The 16,828-nt window shown below is 54.4% G+C and overlaps 1 protein-coding gene across 4 annotated transcripts in view; it reads left to right on the top strand.

Moving 5' to 3' along the window:
• Positions 1–399: 399 nt before the first annotated feature.
• GPRC5B (G protein-coupled receptor class C group 5 member B) overlaps positions 400–16,828 on the top strand; it is a 36,837-nt gene continuing 20,408 nt past the window's right edge. For all 4 annotated transcript variants that reach the window (XM_060122565.1, XM_060122566.1, XM_060122563.1 and 1 more), the window contains exons 1-2: positions 400–534; positions 9,543–10,556. In XM_060122565.1, the coding sequence (XP_059978548.1) occupies positions 9,551–10,556 (1,006 nt within the window). In that variant the 5' untranslated portion in view covers positions 400–534; positions 9,543–9,550. The remainder of the gene's footprint in view (positions 535–9,542; positions 10,557–16,828) is intronic.

Genomic DNA, 16,828 nt, shown 5'->3' with positions numbered 1-16,828 from the left:
GCGGAATCCTCTCTGCGCCCTGGATGGGGTGCCGGTATATTGTGGGGAAGTTAATGTTTAGGAACCCATGGTTTAGAAAGCCCCTCCATGTGTGTGTTTCTGAAAGTGGATCAACCTGGGGATGTGTCCGGCGCGTCCGGACTGCTTATGGACGCACTGTGGATGTGCGGGTGGTGTTCGTTAACTGGGGACACAGGAGAGGGCTCGTCTCAGCGCCGCAGGCCAGGAGCAAGGAGATCGCGCGGGGCTGCTTTCGGAACACTCAGCCTAGCCTGGGCCGGGGAGGGGCGGGGCTTGGAAGCTCCGGGGGCGGGGCGGGGCCTCCCGGGGGCGGGCCGGCAGGAGGGGCGGGGCCGCGGCGGCTGCAGCAGCGCGGGCCGGGCCAGGGGGCGCCTAGCTCGGCAGCGGCTCGCGAGTGAGATGCAGTGAGGTCGGACGGGCGGGCGCGCTGGGCTGGGACACGGCTGCGCTGCAGAGATGTGACTCGGACCGAGGGCCAGCAGGAGCATCGGCGCTGCGGGGCCGCGGGGGTCGGTGAGTGCGAGCCGCGCCGGTGGGGTGGAGGGCAATGCGGCGACCCCAGAAACTTTTCCCGCCGTGGACTTGGGACGGTTGGGGTGGGGTCTGCTTCTTGTGCTTTTCTGAGGCCTCCCCCAAGGGGTTATTCTGCTGGGGGAGCTGGGGGATTAGGGTGGGGGGACCACAGTGCGGCGGGAGACGAGCCGCAGAGGGCGGGGCGGGGGGCGGGGAGGGTTGGGACCTTTATGGGGGGAGGGGATGTACCCGGACCAGGTGGAGATCCAAGTCTCTGGGGAGGATCTGGGGGCGACCACAGGAAAGGGCAGCTGGGACTGTAAGGGAGTCCAGGCGTGTCCGAGTGACTCCTGTGAGGGCAGCCACGGGCAGGGCTGCGTGGCAAGCCCGTGGGGCCTGAGCACAGACAGGGCAGACGGAGCCGGGGGCACAGGGGCCGAGTTGGGGGGTGAGCTGCCGCACCTGCCATAGGGGCAGGGGGCCGAGCTCGCAGCCGGCCGTGGCTGCGCACTGCGGGAAAGGAGGGGACACCGCGGGCGAGAAGAGCTGAGCTCTGGGGCTGCGGGAAGAAATGAGGGGCGAATGCATACAATGGCGGGATGTTAGCGCTGCTGTTGCGGCCAAGCTAGAGGTGAGGATCAGCCCTGTGCTGCGTCCCCCCCCCAACTTGGGGGACACGGGCTTCCAGCGCCAAGCACCCCGGGATCCCTACCGCCTCCACCCGCCTCGGCCTGGGGGAGCTGGCCAACCAGCCAGGGAGGGGGCGTACCGAGCTTACCACCGAGGACGGCTCCAGCGCAGCCCGCGGGTTTCCTACCGGGCTCTGTCACTCCCAGGCCTAGCCAACACCCCACCACACGCACACACCCACCCAATATGTCCCCAGTTCGCTAAGGGGCGGCTCCTTGGAGCGCGGACAAAGGCCCCTGGAGTGTGGCGGGCAGCCGCGTCCCCGCCTGGGGCCCCGGGCCACGCGCCACATTGGCTGCCCAACTGCGCCAGCATGGGGTGGGGGGCACCTGAGCAGAGCCCCGGAGGAACTGGGAAATCCTCGCAAAGACAAGAGAAGTGGGGGAGGGACTTGGCACAAAAGCTTTAGAACTTCAGCCGAGGAACCTTGATTCAGAAGTTTCCCCACGGGCGGGGGCTCTCTGGAGGATTTCAGACTTTGAGTTAAAACTGCATGCAAATAGGATGTAAATAGAATGCAAATAGTCGGTTGGGAGCCCTTCACTGGGCCAGTTTTGTACCTAGACTGCGGAGTGAACAGTTTCCTATCTGTTCCCTGCTCTGTTCTGAAAAGGGGTCAGCTGAGTTGGGGAGGGAAAAGATGGAAGTGGGAAGGAGTCGCCATTTGGGGCCCAGGCAGCAAGAAAAGCAGTTTTGTTAGAAAGAGAAGCTCAAAATCTTTATTAGTTAATGTGTTATTTCAATAAATATGCGAGCTACAGAAGTGGCAGATAAGCCCCTGCTCTCAGGGCACTGGGGAGGTGGGTGAACACTAAATAAGTAAATAAATAGTAAGTAGCTAGAACTTCTGATGGGATAAGGGCTGCCAGGAAAAGAAAGCAGAGTGCTGTAAAATAAAGTGACAAGAGTATGTACACATAAGGGAAGACCGTGCTGGGGAGTGACACGTTAGTGGAGCCCCGCCATGGGGGAGGGGGCACTGACAGACGCAGGGGGAAGACTGAACCAGGCAGAGGGCACCGCAAGTGCAAAGGCTTGGAGGTGGGAATGAGTGCAGAGAAAATGAACAAAGGCCATTGTGGCTGGAGCTCATAGGCAGATGTGGAGAGCGGGGTTAGAAAGGGGATGGCAGGGACCAGCCAGACCACGATCTTTTGGGCCATGGAAAGGAGTTTAGGTTTTATTCTCCTTGGACTGGTGAACCCTTGCAGGATTTGGAGTGGAAAGCCACGAGATCTGATTTTTAAACGCTCCCCTGACCTTTACAAGGAGACGAAAAGCAGCTTCCTTTTCATTCTGCCTCTGAGGGTGGCAAGGCGCCGGGAGCCTCCGAAGGGGACCTGTGAGGACTGCTTTGAGCCTGGCTGGCCCTGTAAGCCTACGCCAGGGGTAGGTCAGGTTTTAAAACCCACTTCCCACTTTTAGGCAGTTTTTGTCCCCCCTAAGTGGCCCCCACCCAGAGCCCAACGCCCCATAAGCACTTCCATGCGGAGCTTCCTGGGGGTTCTGAGTTAGTCACATTTTCTTCTCAGAATTACGGCCTCAGAGGAACCATCCACCCTGGAACGGGCAGCCAAGGATGCAATTTGCATTTAAATGATTGCTTTTATTTACAGGGTTGGAGCTGCTTTGCATATTCATGGCTCACGGAGCCTGTGTTCTGGCAACCCTGTTTACTAACCTGTGAGGGTTATTAAATCCAAGGGCCCCCAGATAGGCTGGTGGTCTGGGCGGCCTTGGGAACTGAAGATTATGAGATGGTGTAACTTGCAAAAGACATCAAAGGGTTAGATTGCAGGTCTGGGAAATAGTTTAATGTCAGGAAACCTTGTAACAGTTTAATCCCTCTGGAGCAGGAAATGCACCAGCGGCTATAATGGGAGTGGGCAGGGACAGAGTGTGATGCTGGGGTGTGTGGGGGGGCTGGCTCTGCAGCCTTATCCTGGGCTTCTGTCCAAAAGAGGGAGTCCAACAAGGGGTGCAGTGGCCTTGAGGTCAGCAGTTGGGAGAAGTGGGTTCTAGTCCCGGCTCGGCCCATCAATTCCAGGAAGCCTCTGGCCAAATTGCATTACCTCTTTGTATTCCCAACCGGACAATGGGAATCGTAATTGTAATAAGCCAGGACCCAGTGCTCCCTGTCTGCGGTGCTGAGTACTTTCTAAGTACGTTTCACATCAGCCTTGTGAAAGTGGCACTATCATTATCCTTGTTTTACAGAAGAAGAGACTGAAGGTCAGAGAGGTTAAGTGAGTAATGCCCAATGTCACACAGTTCTGTCTGACTTTCCTCCAACTGAGGTCTTCCACTCTTGAGGAGACTGACGGGAGTGTAAATCCTGTGCCAGGTATTCATCGGGTACTGAACTGTTAGACATGCCCAGGGCTAGGAAAGCCCCCCCAGATCTGTTTAGTTTTTCTTTCCCTTCCATGCTCCAGCGCCTCCCCGCTTCTTTAGAGAAGGTGGGTTTAAGATTCCTCTGCTGGTAGCCCCCGAGGCGAAGCAGGTCAGAATGGTGTGTTCCAGAGCAGTTTTGTATATCTTGTGTCTCCTTTCATATGGGTAGATGGCAACGTGGGGATGCTTGTTCCCAGGAGAATGGCTGGTGTCCCATTTCTGGGTGTCTGGCTCTGACTCCTCAACAGGGACACCCAGTTTCAGGGCACGCAGGCTGGCCTCAGGTCCTCCAGCACCGGTTCCTCTCTGGAAAACCACCTTCACAGCAAGGCTCCCATTTAGAGCACCTGCTGTGGGGATCAGGAGAGTTTGGGAGTTTCCAAGGTAGACCACCCCCAAAGGCTTCTCCCCTTCACACCACCTCGGGGACCTCTTTGCTTGGTGTGTGACTGGGGAGGCTGGAAACCAGTGGTGGACAAACACCTGGGTGAGCCCCTGTTTCAGCCCCATCTCCATGGCAACCACCCCTCCTGGAAAAGCAAAGTCAGAAAAGTTCATAACCTCAGAGCATTCGCCAATCTTTTATTTAACACTTTATATAAGTGCTTACCCCATGCTATCTGTTGTCCTAAACTCTAATTATTAATTATTTTAATCCTCACAAGAACCCTGCAAGATGGGTATTATCACCCCCATTTTGCAGATGAAGAAACCGAGACTAGTAAGGTTAAGTCAGCCGCCCATGGTCACAGGGTTCTCGCAAGTGCCAGGGGCAGAACTTGAAACCGGAAGTTTCTGCTGCTTGGCCAGGATTGAGCCTGGGAGAAGCAGCCCTGCTTGTGGCCTTCGGGCAGGCAGCGCTGTCCTCGCGCAAGGAATCTTGCCTGCATTCTTTCCAGCCTCTGCAGGCCCCAGCTTGCGAGGAACATGCTGCTCCACCACCTGCCGGTAGCTTCTGGCCCCTCTGCGGGGAGAGAGAGAGTGTGTGTGCGCGCGCATGCGGGCCTGTGTGCGCGGGCCTGCGTGTGCGATGCAGTGTTTTTAAGAGCGTCTGAATGAGTCACATTTCTGGGAGCCTGGCTGGCAGCAGAGTAATTAGTATGTGAGCCGAGTCTTGCACATTCATCACTTTATTCATTACTCCTTTTGAGGAGCTGCATGCCTACATCCCACGGGTCTGTTGCCATGTATTCATCCCTTCCCAGTCAGCCCTGCCTTGCGGCTGACTCCAAACCTCTAATCTTGTTTTGTGCAGTTTGGGGTTCCTGGAGAGCTGCTCCTTTCTCAGCAGCGGGGCGGCCCCAGGTGGCTGAGGGGGTAGGATGGGGCTTACCTGACAGTGGGTGAGATGGAGCGTGAGTGAGCACTGCCCCCTGGGCCTGGGGCAGGGATAGTGGGGCGGAAGGTGCCGGGCCATCGTCCAGGCTCCCCCACTGCATATGTTCGTGCTTCTCAACCCTCAGTGCACCGAAGCATCTGAGCACACCTGGAGCTTATCGTAGGGCTGTGGAAACACAGGTGGCCAGGCCCACTGCTGAGCGTCTGCATTTCTAACCGGTTCCCGGCGATGCTGCCGCTGTTGCCAGTCTGAAGATCAGACTTTGAATTAAGCCTCTCAGGCCCTCAGTCCCCTCCTCTATAAAATGACAATGAGAGCATCTTCCTGCCAGGTGACATGAGGGCTGGAGACCACGTTTAATCCGTCGATTGATTCAGCAACTGGGCCGTGAGCCCTGCCCATGTGCCAGGCACTGGGGAATCGGTGCAGAACAAGACAGACAAGAGCCTGGGTGTGTGGGATCAGACCAAAAGAGTAATAAAATAAAATATTTGAAAACTGTGGCCCATGTTATGAAGATAAGGATCGGGAGTATCGGTGTAGAGCATAAAGAGGCAGAGGGAACCTAATTGAGATAGACTGGCCAGCAAAGGTCTCGCCGTGTGACGTTTCCAGAGCCCTGGTCTGTAGTAAGAGCCCAGTAACAATAGTACAATTGTTTGTCTCCTGGCTCCACCGCTTTCTAGCTATGTGACCTTGGACAAGCCACCTGGCTTCTCTGTTTTATTTCCTGTAAAATGGAGACAGTGATAGAACTTGCCTCGTGGGGTCATTGTCCAGATGATAAGGTATTAATATATGTGAAGCGCACAGAGAGGGCCTGGTGCACAGTGAGCACCTGTGCGAGCTAACAGTCATTGTCGTGGTCACTATGGCAGTAACAGAAAACTCTGCAGGGCAGAACCCCCCAGAAATCCTAGATGAGCTGGACTCAGCGTCATTCTGTGAGGTGGTGTGTAGCCTCCCTCCTGTTCATCCTGGACATTGTTCTGTAGAACAATGGCTGTCACCTCATGGGCATCTTTAGCAATGAAAATGACCTACTTGGAACAACTGGACCCTATCGAAGCCTCTGGCTGCCTGGATGTTGGGTAGAGAGGGTTTCCTGGAAGAAGAGGACCACATCATGTGGGACGTAGAATAGAACTTCCTTGTTAGCAAGTAACATAAACCCATCTCAGACTGGCTTAATCCAAAACAGGGAAGGTAATTGGCTGCTGGAACTGCAAAGACCAGGGTATCTGGCTTCAGGCATAACTGAATCCAGCCTTGCTGTGTATTAGGACTCTGGTCCATCACGTGGCCGTTTCCTGTGAGTCAGCTTTACTCTCAGACAGGTTCTGTCCCTGTGATGGTAAATAAGTCCTCTCCAGCTCCAGGTGTATATCCTTTTAGCTCATTAACCCCGATAACAAGAGAAAACCTCTTTCCAGTTAATTCTAGCAAAAATCCTAAGACTGATTCTCATGGGTCTGGTTGGGGCCAGGTGCCTGTTCATGAACCAGTCAGTGTGGCCAAAGGGTGGGATAAATGCTCCGATTGGCCAGGCTGGGTCGGGTGCTTGCAGCTGGGGCTCAAGGCGGCCCTCCAAAGGAAATTCAGGAGCTCTCTTCAGAAATGAGAGAAACGGAGGCAGGACAACAAAAGCAACAGCTGTCCCAGAAGGAGAGGGTTCCAACCTTGGGAATGAAAGCAGAAAGCAAGAGTGTATCTATTTCCCATCTGAGAAAGGAGTCGGAGCTAGAGACCTGGACCACAGCCGTAAGAACCTGCACAATTTCAGAAGCGTGGTCACCACCTTGATATTTTCTTCATCCACACTGGTTTCCTGTTGTGGCTGGAAGGACAATCAGGAAGGGGGACGAGCTGGTGGAACCCAGTCCCAATTTGTAGGCAGGCCTGGAGAGAGGAGATTCCCCCAAGAGAATGAGGGGAGGCAGCTAAAGAAGGCCAAGTTCTTGCGAGGAAAGGACCTGAGGCCAGAGGCTGAGAGGCCTGGCTGGTTTCCTGGCTTCACCCTCATCAACTCTGTTCTCCGGTGTATAAACCAGGCTTTCTCAACCTCAGCACTGTTGACATGTGGGACCGGATCATCCTTTGTGTTGAGAGCCATCTCAGGCATTGTAGGATGCTTAGCCACTTCCCTGGACTCTACCCACTGGATGCCAGTTGCACCCCGCCCTCCCCAGTTGTGACAACCAAAAATGTCCTTAGACATGCCTCAGTGTCCCTTGGGATCAAAATTGCCCCTGGTTGAGAACCACTGGCCTGCAGGTGGGTGGGAGAGTTGGGGAGAGGGTTGGTGGTCAAGACTCCAGAAGCACATTCCTACCCGTCCTCTCCCGGCCACCCTGGAGGTGAGACTGGCTGATGTGTGGCCTAGAGAGGCCGCCTGGGGTGTGTCTTGCTGTCACTTGCTGAGATGTCTCCTGATCACCCTTGCCGTCGATGAGAGGCCTAGGGGAAACCCACTGCACTGTGTCGGGGGCCTGGTGGCATTTTGTTCCAGCATATCCGGTTCTTAAACTTTGATTCCCAGTGTGCTCTTGTGAGATGCAGCTCTGGCTAGGACAGTATTTTTTTAAAGGTGGTACGTTGGGATATGCCAGTGGGTATGCAACGTGAGTTCCATCAACAAGTATTTCAATGGGTTGAGTTTCCTTTTGAGTCGATTTCAGGGACTTGGTGAGTCAGTTAAGTAAATAACTTACGGTGGGTTTGTAGACAAGGTGTAAATGGCCGGGGTGGCTCTCCAGTGACTGGAGTAGCAGAGCCCCGAATAGCGGCAGGACCATGGGCCTGATCGCCAGGGTCTGGGGTGCTTGTTTCAGGAGCGTCTCTTGCCAGATGCCTTCCGTTCCCAGTCTGCCTTCTTTCATCTATAGGCAAAGAAGCTGGTCCATAGAGTACCAGGCTCCGTCTCATTCTGCAGCATCAATAATTTATCCCAGTTGATGGCCTTGCGGCCAAGGCAGGATCAGAGCTGCTCACCGTATCCCATCAAGGAGCAGAGAGAGAGGTGGTCGATACCGCATTTACTTAAGAAAGCCCCAGGGATGTGCTGAGCTGCCCTGGAGGTGGCTGGTTACAGCCTCACTGTGGGTGGAGCTAAGGCCGTAAGTCTAGCTTAAGACGCCTGGAAACAGCACTGCAGAGCTGTGCAGGCATGGCTTTCCTAAGGCCAGGCTCCCTCCAGAAGCAAGGAGCTGGTGGCAGTGGGTAGAGGAGAGTCCTGGTGAGAAGTCTCGTTCACTCAGTATTTAGGAAGCATCTAGTGTGCTTTTATGCTAGTACTTGACCAGTGGTGTTCATCCTGGTGATTTTCCCCCCAGGGGACACTGGCAGTGTCTGAAAACTTGGGAGGTTGTCACAGTTGGGGGTGGGGGTGAGCTTCAGTCACCTGGTGGGTAGAGGCCAGTGATGCTGCTACACACCCTGCAGTGCACAGGACAATCCCCCAAATGAGGAAGAATGAGGCCCGAGGCTGAGAAACCCAGGTTTATGCTGATGAACGAGACAGACAGTGTCCCCGTCATCCTGTAGCTAGTGGTGAAGAAAGACAGGAAGGGAGGAGAGGAGGAAGGGACAGGAGAAACAAAGTAAACAGGCAAAAAGATGACAGATGCCATTAGACCTAAGAAATAGATGAGGGACGCTGGGGGTGGGGATGGGGGTGTGACCTTGGCCAAGGTCTGAGGGGATGACATTAGAGCTGAGACCAGTGTGGGGAGGGGCAGTTTTCCATAAGAGCAGGGTGTGGAGGGCAGTCTAGGCAGAGGGAGGAGGGGAAGACGAGACAGGGGTTAATAAGCCCATCTCCTGGCGGCTGTGTGGACTCCATGAGGCATGGAGGCATCCCCGGCAGAGGTGGGCTGGCTGGAGTGAGAGGATGGACTCTCAGCAGATATTTGTGGGAGGGGTGGGATGTGCGAGGGGAGAGGGGGGAAAGGGTGGAACCCAGGAAGACTGTTCACACTACATTTGAAACGCTGGGAAGCTTCTAAGAGGGCATGCGTCTAGGAGCTGAGTGGTGTGACCCTGGGCAGGTGTCCCAACCTCCTCAAGACTGTTGTGTCACCGTCACCTGTGTGAGGACTGGATGTGTCGAGTGCCTGGCCGAGGGTGAGTCATCGGTGAATGTCAGCTGTTAGCGCTGAGAGACTGAAACGGCTAGTGCGTGCCCCTCTCCCAGGCTGAGAGACTGAAACGGGTAGTGCGTGCCCCTCTCCCAGCGAGCGCTCGGCCCATGACCGTCTCTTCAAGTCTCATTTTATTCCCTTATTTTTGAAGAGCTCAGACATGGCCTCAAATTCAAAGAATATGAAAGAGTATCCAGAGAAAGTGAGTCCCCCTCCCATCCTCTCCTCCAGCCACTAGCACTGATGGTTCACGGCTGTTCACTGAGCCCGGACTAGGGGGTAGATGGGGGCCGAAATCCCCGCCCCTCCTCCAGGCTGTGCTGCCTGGAGAAGGGGGCTGGTGGGTTTGAAGTGAGGTGGGTCTTCTTAAAGAAGTCAGGAGAGTGGGAGTCTTACAATGAATTGGTCTTTTCCCCCCAACTTTTCTGGAACGTTCCTGGTGTCAGAGAGAAAGATGAGAACCCACCAGGTGCTTGCTTTCCTCCTGCTCTTCGTGATTGCCTCCGGGGCCTCCGAGAACACCAGCACGTCCCGGGGCTGCGGGCTGGACCTCCTTCCTCAGTACGTGTCCCTGTGCGACCTGGACACCATCTGGGGCATCGTGGTGGAGGCCGTGGCGGGGGCGGGCGCCCTGATCACACTGCTTCTCATTCTCATCCTCCTGGTGCGCCTGCCGTTCATCAAGGACAAGGAGAAGAAGGACCCCGTGGGCCTCCACTTCCTCTTCCTCCTGGGGACCCTGGGCCTCTTCGGCCTGACGTTCGCCTTCATCATCCGGGAGGATGAGACCATCTGCGCCGTCCGCCGGTTCCTCTGGGGCGTCCTCTTCGCGCTCTGCTTCTCCTGCCTGCTGAGCCAGGCGTGGCGCGTGCGGAGGCTGGTGCGCCGCGGCAAGAGCCCGTCGGGCTGGCAGCTGGTGGGCGTGGCCCTGTGCCTGATGCTCGTGCAGGTCATCATCGCCATCGAGTGGCTCGTGCTGACGGTGCTGCGCGACGAGAAGCCGGCCTGCGCCTACGAGCCGATGGACTTCGCCATGGCCCTCATCTACGACATGGTGCTGCTCGTGGCCACCCTGGGGCTGGCCCTCTTCACGCTGTGCGGCAAGTTCAAGAAGTGGAAGCAGAACGGGGTCTGCATCCTGGTCACGGCCTTCCTCTCCGTGCTCGTCTGGGTGGCCTGGATGACCATGTACCTCTTCGGCAACGCGGAGCTGCGGCAGGGAGACGCCTGGGGAGACCCCACCTTGGCCATCACGCTGGTGGCCAGTGGCTGGGTCTTCGTCATCTTCCACGCCATCCCAGAGGTCCACTGCACCATCCTGCCCTCCCCGCAGGAGAACGCACCCAACTACTTCGACACGTCGCAGCCGAGGATGCGGGAGACGGCGTTTGAGGAGGACGTGCCGCTGCCGCGGACCTACATGGAGAACAAGGCCTTCTCGATGGATGAACACAGCGCAGGTAAGGTGGGCACCGCCCCGCTGGGTTAGGCTGTTCTTCGCAAAAGTGCTCTCTCCTTTTTCTCCACCGGGGATGGGTGGTCCTGGGGATGGTCCTGGCAGATCAGAGCCTACAGACGTTGACCGCTGTGCTGAAATGGGCCCAGAGCTGCATTCTTATTTAGCATCGACCAATTTAATATAAAAAGCCGGGTTTCTGGCCTTTTTCGCAAATATCGATCTGGCAGTGCTGGGCTGCCATTCCCACCTGGCAGCAGTCGTGTGAAGCTGGCTGCAAAGGCTCTGTCTCTTACCCCTCACTGAGTTGTGGTGGCCCTTTAGGTGGGGATCCACTTTCTCTTCACCACACTCCCTGGCCCGGCCGCTATAACATATCAACATTAAGTCCCTGGCTCCCTGGAAGTGTTTACGATTGCAGCCCACGTGCTGGAGGGATGCAGGGGGTGACGAGGGGCAATGCTCTCCAGTCCCCTCCCCTACCTCTGTCTCCAGGAGTGTATGAATTTGGGCCCTGGAGTCAGACGTCTGGGTTGGGATCCTGCCTCTGCCACTTCCTAGATGTTAAGGCTTTGTGCACCCCATAGACCTGTTGAGAGAGGTAACATACTGAGGGGCTCCCACGGCACCTGGCTTGTTGGATGTGCATCTTGGTTGGGTTCCCCCGAAAGCAGAGCCTGCGATGTTGTAGGTAGTTTACTTAGGAGGCGGTCCCTGCCAGGGAGAATGAGACTGGGATGGCAGAAATGCCAGAACGAGAACATCAAAGAGCTGGTTACCGCCGTGGGCAGCTGGGGCTCATCCCTGCCAGGGACACGTGTAGAACGAGCCTCAGAATCGATCCTCGGAGGACAGGAGGCTGCGGCATCTGTCCACCAACTCCCATCTCCCGCCGTCATGAGCGTCTCCCAGGGCTCCCGTAAATGGGCTGAACAAGTTCCATGAGCCCGCACGGCAGAAAAGAGATTTTGTGGGTACTTCGAGTGGAGGTGGTCTGAGCACCCAGGCTGTGTGCCACCGCTGCGGCGGGATTCCCAAGAGGGAAGAGCCGAGAGGAGGTGGCCCAGGCCCCAGGCGCCCCTGCTGTAGACGCTGGAGAAGTGTCTCTTACAATTGGTGCTTAAAGCAAGTCGGCTGAGCTCCCAGCACTTGAGATTAATTAAAATGGCTTTTTCTCAGTTACCTAAACATTTATCAGGAGCTACAGTAATAATTAGCAGCAGCAGTAGTAATAATTAATCACCTAGTATAACCATTTATTGAACACTGCCTCCATGCCAGGCACTATTCTGACTTCTTAACCTGCATTATCTCATTAGTTCACCCCTCCACCTGATGAGGCAGGGTCTGTTATTATCCCCATCTTACAGATGAATAAATGGAGGCTGTAAGAGGTTCAGTCTTGCCTGATGACATACAGCTAGGAGGTGGCCCATTCCAGATGGTCGTGGTCCCCTTTTCTCTGATGCTCACCCAGGTGCCTGGGCAGTGCCCACTGTCTGGTCATACTACGAAGTCAGCCTTGTTGGGTTGAGTGCTGAGGCCCGGAGCACAGCCACCCACCCCTGCAGGCAGGGGGGAAGCACATCAAGCCGCTGGGTCCTCCAAGGCCACCCTCAGCCCTCCTCTCCACCAGGATGTGCCCAGCTGCTTCTGAACCCCTGCTCCTGGCCAGACCCACAGGAGAGAATGACAGACCTTCCCCGCCCCCCACACCACCTGCAACCCCACCATGGGTAGAGTCAGACATCCTGGTGTGGCCTTTATCAGAGCTGCTCCCCTCTTACTGGGAAGCCCCAAGCCTGCAAGCCTCTGTTTGTCAATAGATTTGGCAGGGATGAGCCGCAGCTCTGGTGGGGCTGACTCTGTGGATCGCCAGGAGAAGATGAGGGTCAGGATGGGGGTCATCACTCACTGGGAGGCCAGAGGGCCCCTCAGGGCATGTGATGGGCAGAGGCCAGGCACCTGGCCAGTTCCTGGGGTCCTGGTGGAGCCACCTGTTCCTTGGATTCTCCTGGAATAGGATCCTCTGTATCTGAGACCCATGGACTCCCCTTGGACCTCAAAGGTAACAGGAACTCTCGAAATGGATGTAAATTTTTATACATTCAATTGGGAATTAGTCTATTGCTTTGTCAGATTCTCAAAGCCATTCGTAATCCCCGGAAAGTTAAGAACCAGGGTTGTTGAACCTGATCATCTAGTTTACTTGCAGTGAAAGGGGGGTGCTAGAACTACACAAGCAGTAGGGGCTTCAGAAGTAAGGATGGCTAACCTCTACTGGGTGCTTACCATGACCAGGTACCATTCTGAGCATTTTAGCGGCTAATCTCATTTAATCCCTACAGTAACCCAGTGAGGTCCGTTTTGCAGACAGAAAACTAAGGCACGGAGAGGCTGAACACCTTGCCCAAGAGGCAGAGCCAGGGTTTGAACCCAGGCGGCCTGACTCCAGAGCCCACACACTGACCACTCTGCCACAGAATTTCTCTTCTCTTCTTAAAGCACTTTAGTGTCCCTCATCTCACAGATGTGTCAGGACTCTCTGAGAAGACAGGGATTAGAGGTCCCATTTTACAGAGCAGGAAACTGAGTCCAGGAGTGTCAGGCAACTTGTTCAGGCTCACAGCAGAGCTCACAGCAGAGCAGAGAGAGAGAAGGTTGGCTTTCTGAATCCTGTGCAGCCTTTCTTGTGAAAATGCACCCAGTACGTCATATCCACATAAGATCCAGAGATCTAAGGGGTTTGGGACCCATGTCAGTACCAGGAGTGCCAGTGCTGGCCCAGGGCATGATGGGGCCTCCAGAGGTGCCCCACAGGCCCATCTGTTTCAAATGCTGTGTTCCAAAGCCAAGGAGGTTGTCCCTCATTCCCCTCTTTCTTTTCCAAAACAAAAATAGCTTTATTATTCCTTTCTGATGACAAAAGATCAACAATAATCAGGTAGGAGTTCAGCAAGTGAAAATAATAAAAATTGCTCAGAATCCCATTGCCCAAAGGCAACTACTGCTAACTGTTTGCTCTCATCTTGCCAGACATCTCTTGATGAGCACACACACACACACACACACACACACACACACACACACCAATCCCGCAGAGCAGTTCTTAACCTGTCTGCACGTTAGAATCTCTTGGGTGCCTGCCCCTCATTCTGATTAAGTCGGTTTGGGCTTAGGTATTTTAAGCTCTCCAAGTGCTTCTAAGATGTAACCGGGTTGAAACCACTGGTCTAAGTGGTCTTCTGCTATGTGCTTGCTTAAATCAACAGTATATCATGGAGGGAGGCCTTTCCAGGTCAGCGACAGCAGAGCTACAGTACTCTTTTCACGAGGCAGAGATTACTAGGAGGTACCATCATTTATTTTTCTGATCTTAGCTGGTGAATATTCTGCTCGTTTCTGGCTTTCCGTATAAGTAATGCTGCAATGAACGTTCTTATCTATCCATGTTTGTGCCCTTGATCAATTAACTCCTACACATGTCAGAAGAGTCTGCACCTTTCAATCTTGATATATACTGCCAGATGCCACCCCACAGAAAGGTGGACTAATTTAGTCTCCCCTGAATAATTATATGAGAGCCCCATTTCCCCAGCTCTTCACCAACCTTGGATGTTGTCAGACTTAACAGCCCAATTTTGCATCCTCCCAAATGTGTGTCTGCCAAAATTCACATGGGCACGAGGCAAAGCCAATTCCCTTGGAAGGCTCACAGGGAGAGACTAAATTGTCATCCTGGCTAGGATTGTCTTTGTTCTGGAAACACTACTTTGCTGGCTGGGGAATGCCTGGGCACCCTCCCTTGCCATGGTGAGAACAGCTGTTCTCATCTTTGGTCTGACCTCAGCCAGCTTGTATTTTAGGGAACCAGGCCCCACAAGGGGCCTTACCCGGGAGCTACAATTGGCCCTGTTTCTCCTGTCTTTTATCTAGCCAGCCTTTCAGGCTCTGTACCCTTGAGAGTCCATCCCTGAAGTCGAGATGGGAAGGGCATTCCCCAGGCTGCACTGTGGCGCAGCCACTGCTCCCTTATTTCCTTCCCCCCAGTGAGACCTCAGATATGTAGGACCTCGCCAGCCTGCTGTTTCTTAATGAGTAGCAACAAGGCATGAGGGGGGCTTCCCTGGTGGCGCAGTGGTTAAGAATCTGCCTGCCAACGGGTTCGAGCCCTGGTCCGGGAAGATCCCACATGCCGCGGAGCAACTAAGCCCGTGCGCCACAACTACTGAGCCTGCGCTCTAGGGCCCGCGAGCCACAACTACTGAAGCCCACGCGCCTAGAGCCCGTGCTCCACAAGAGAAGCCACTGCAATGAGAAACCCGCGCACCGCAACTAGAGAAAGGCCGCGTGCAGCAACAAAGACCCAACTCAGCCAAAAATAATAATAATAATAAATAAATTAATTAGAGAACAAGGCATGAGGTATGTGATAGAAGATAAAAATACCCTGAAGGATATAGCACTTCAGATCACATGTTGGAAAGCGTTAACAAGGTACATTAAATGTTCACCTTTCAAAGGAGCAAGAAAGAAAAGGGTTCTTTCTTCTGTTAGGGGATTTGGCTCTCTGATCTCATTAGGCCAAGGGCTATTTAAACTCTGCCCCTTCGCTTCCCAGTGGAAGGCCCTGTGCCAGTCAGCTTTGGGGGCAGGGCGAAGCTCGCCTCACTTGCAGAGTCTAAACAGGAGAAGACTGGCATTTAGCCTATGATCTTACATTCCTGTTGGGACCTCCTTATGGATGAGCCCTACTTGCCTTTCAGAGCTGACCCAGGTCAGAGTGGAGTGTTAGTTGGAAAAATCTGCTCTGAAGCAATTTAACCAAAACAACACAAAACAACAATGAACTAAGGTACTGGGGGTCAGGCTTCAGAAATGGATAGATCCAGGAAGCTCAAGTGATGACAAGATTTGGTCTCTCTCCAGCTCTTGGCTCTGTTAGAATCCTGGCAGCACACGGCTCTAGGCTTACACAGAGTCCCAGCAGAAAAGAGGAACATTTCCCAGGATGCTTGAGGAACAATCCCAGAATTAGCTCTGACTGGACCTGATTGGCCAGGCCCCAATTATATGCCCACCTCAAGGCCAGGGAAGGAGACAGTTGTAGCCAGTACTGAGGACCTAGAATGTGGGAGGGATGTTTACCAGAGGAGAACAGCAGATAACCACTACACAGAGGGATCCTTGGGCCAAGGCATCCCACAGATGGCCTGTAGAGTCTAGCCTTTGTTTTTTGAAGAGAATGGTTTAGAGCCAGATCCCCCCACCATAGCCGGCAGGGTCTCTGCATTATGAGGAAAGCTGTGCTGTTTGGTTTTCCCTCTCTTTCAAGGAGGTCTCGGCTAGGAATTGGGACTAGTGAGGGTCCATGGACTCTGTCCCCTGGTCCACTTCTCTACTTCCCAGGAAGGTCATCTTCTTGTCAGCCTGTGCATGGGAGCTGTTGAAGGCTTGGAGATGCTAAAGCAAAGAGTCTGTTTTGGAACATGCATTCCCCACCCTGCCTTGGTTCAGTCTGGGCTGAGTTGCCCCTAATGCAGGGGTCCCCAACCCCCAGGCCGCAGACTGGTAGTGGTCCTTAGCAGTCTGTGGCCTATTAGGAACAGCAGCAGGCGAGCGAGCGAAGCTTCATCTGCCGCTCCCCATCGCTCCCCATCCCTCCCCATCTCTCCCCATCGCTCCCCATCTCTCCCCATCACTCCCCATCGCTCCCCAACGCTCCCTATCGCTCTTCATCCCCATCGCTCCCCATCTCTCCCCATCGCTCCCCATCGCGCCCCATCTCTCCCCATCGCTCCCCATCTCTCCCCATCGCTCCCCATCGCTCCCCATCTCTCCCCATCGCTCCCCAACGCTCGAATTACCATCTGAACCATCCCCCCACCTCCAGCCCCGCTCCGGCCCCTACCCTGCCCCCGGTCCCTGGAAAAATTGTCTTCCATGAAACCGGTCCCTAGTGCCAAAAGGTTGGGGACCGCTGCCCTAATGTCACTTCAATTCAGATTGCTGCTAAGTAGCTAAATGTGGTTAAAAACAAAGTATCTGGAGCCAGAATAGTGTGATGGTCAAGAACACAGATTCTCTCTGCTTGGGTTCAAATGCTGGTTCTTACCAGCTGTGTGACCTTAGGCAAGTTACCTAATCCCTCTGTGCCCCGTGTAAAATGGCATCTCACAATTGAGAAAGACTTTTGTTTTGTTTTGATTTTTTTTATAGTGCTTCTTGTTTCTGTTATTTCTTAATGGACTATTTTTTAGAGCAGTTTTAGGTACA

This window comes from Lagenorhynchus albirostris, chromosome 15 (assembly GCF_949774975.1).
Source record: "Lagenorhynchus albirostris chromosome 15, mLagAlb1.1, whole genome shotgun sequence".
Lineage (NCBI taxonomy): Eukaryota > Metazoa > Chordata > Mammalia > Artiodactyla > Delphinidae > Lagenorhynchus > Lagenorhynchus albirostris.
This window is presented reverse-complemented; position numbering and strand designations above follow the sequence as displayed.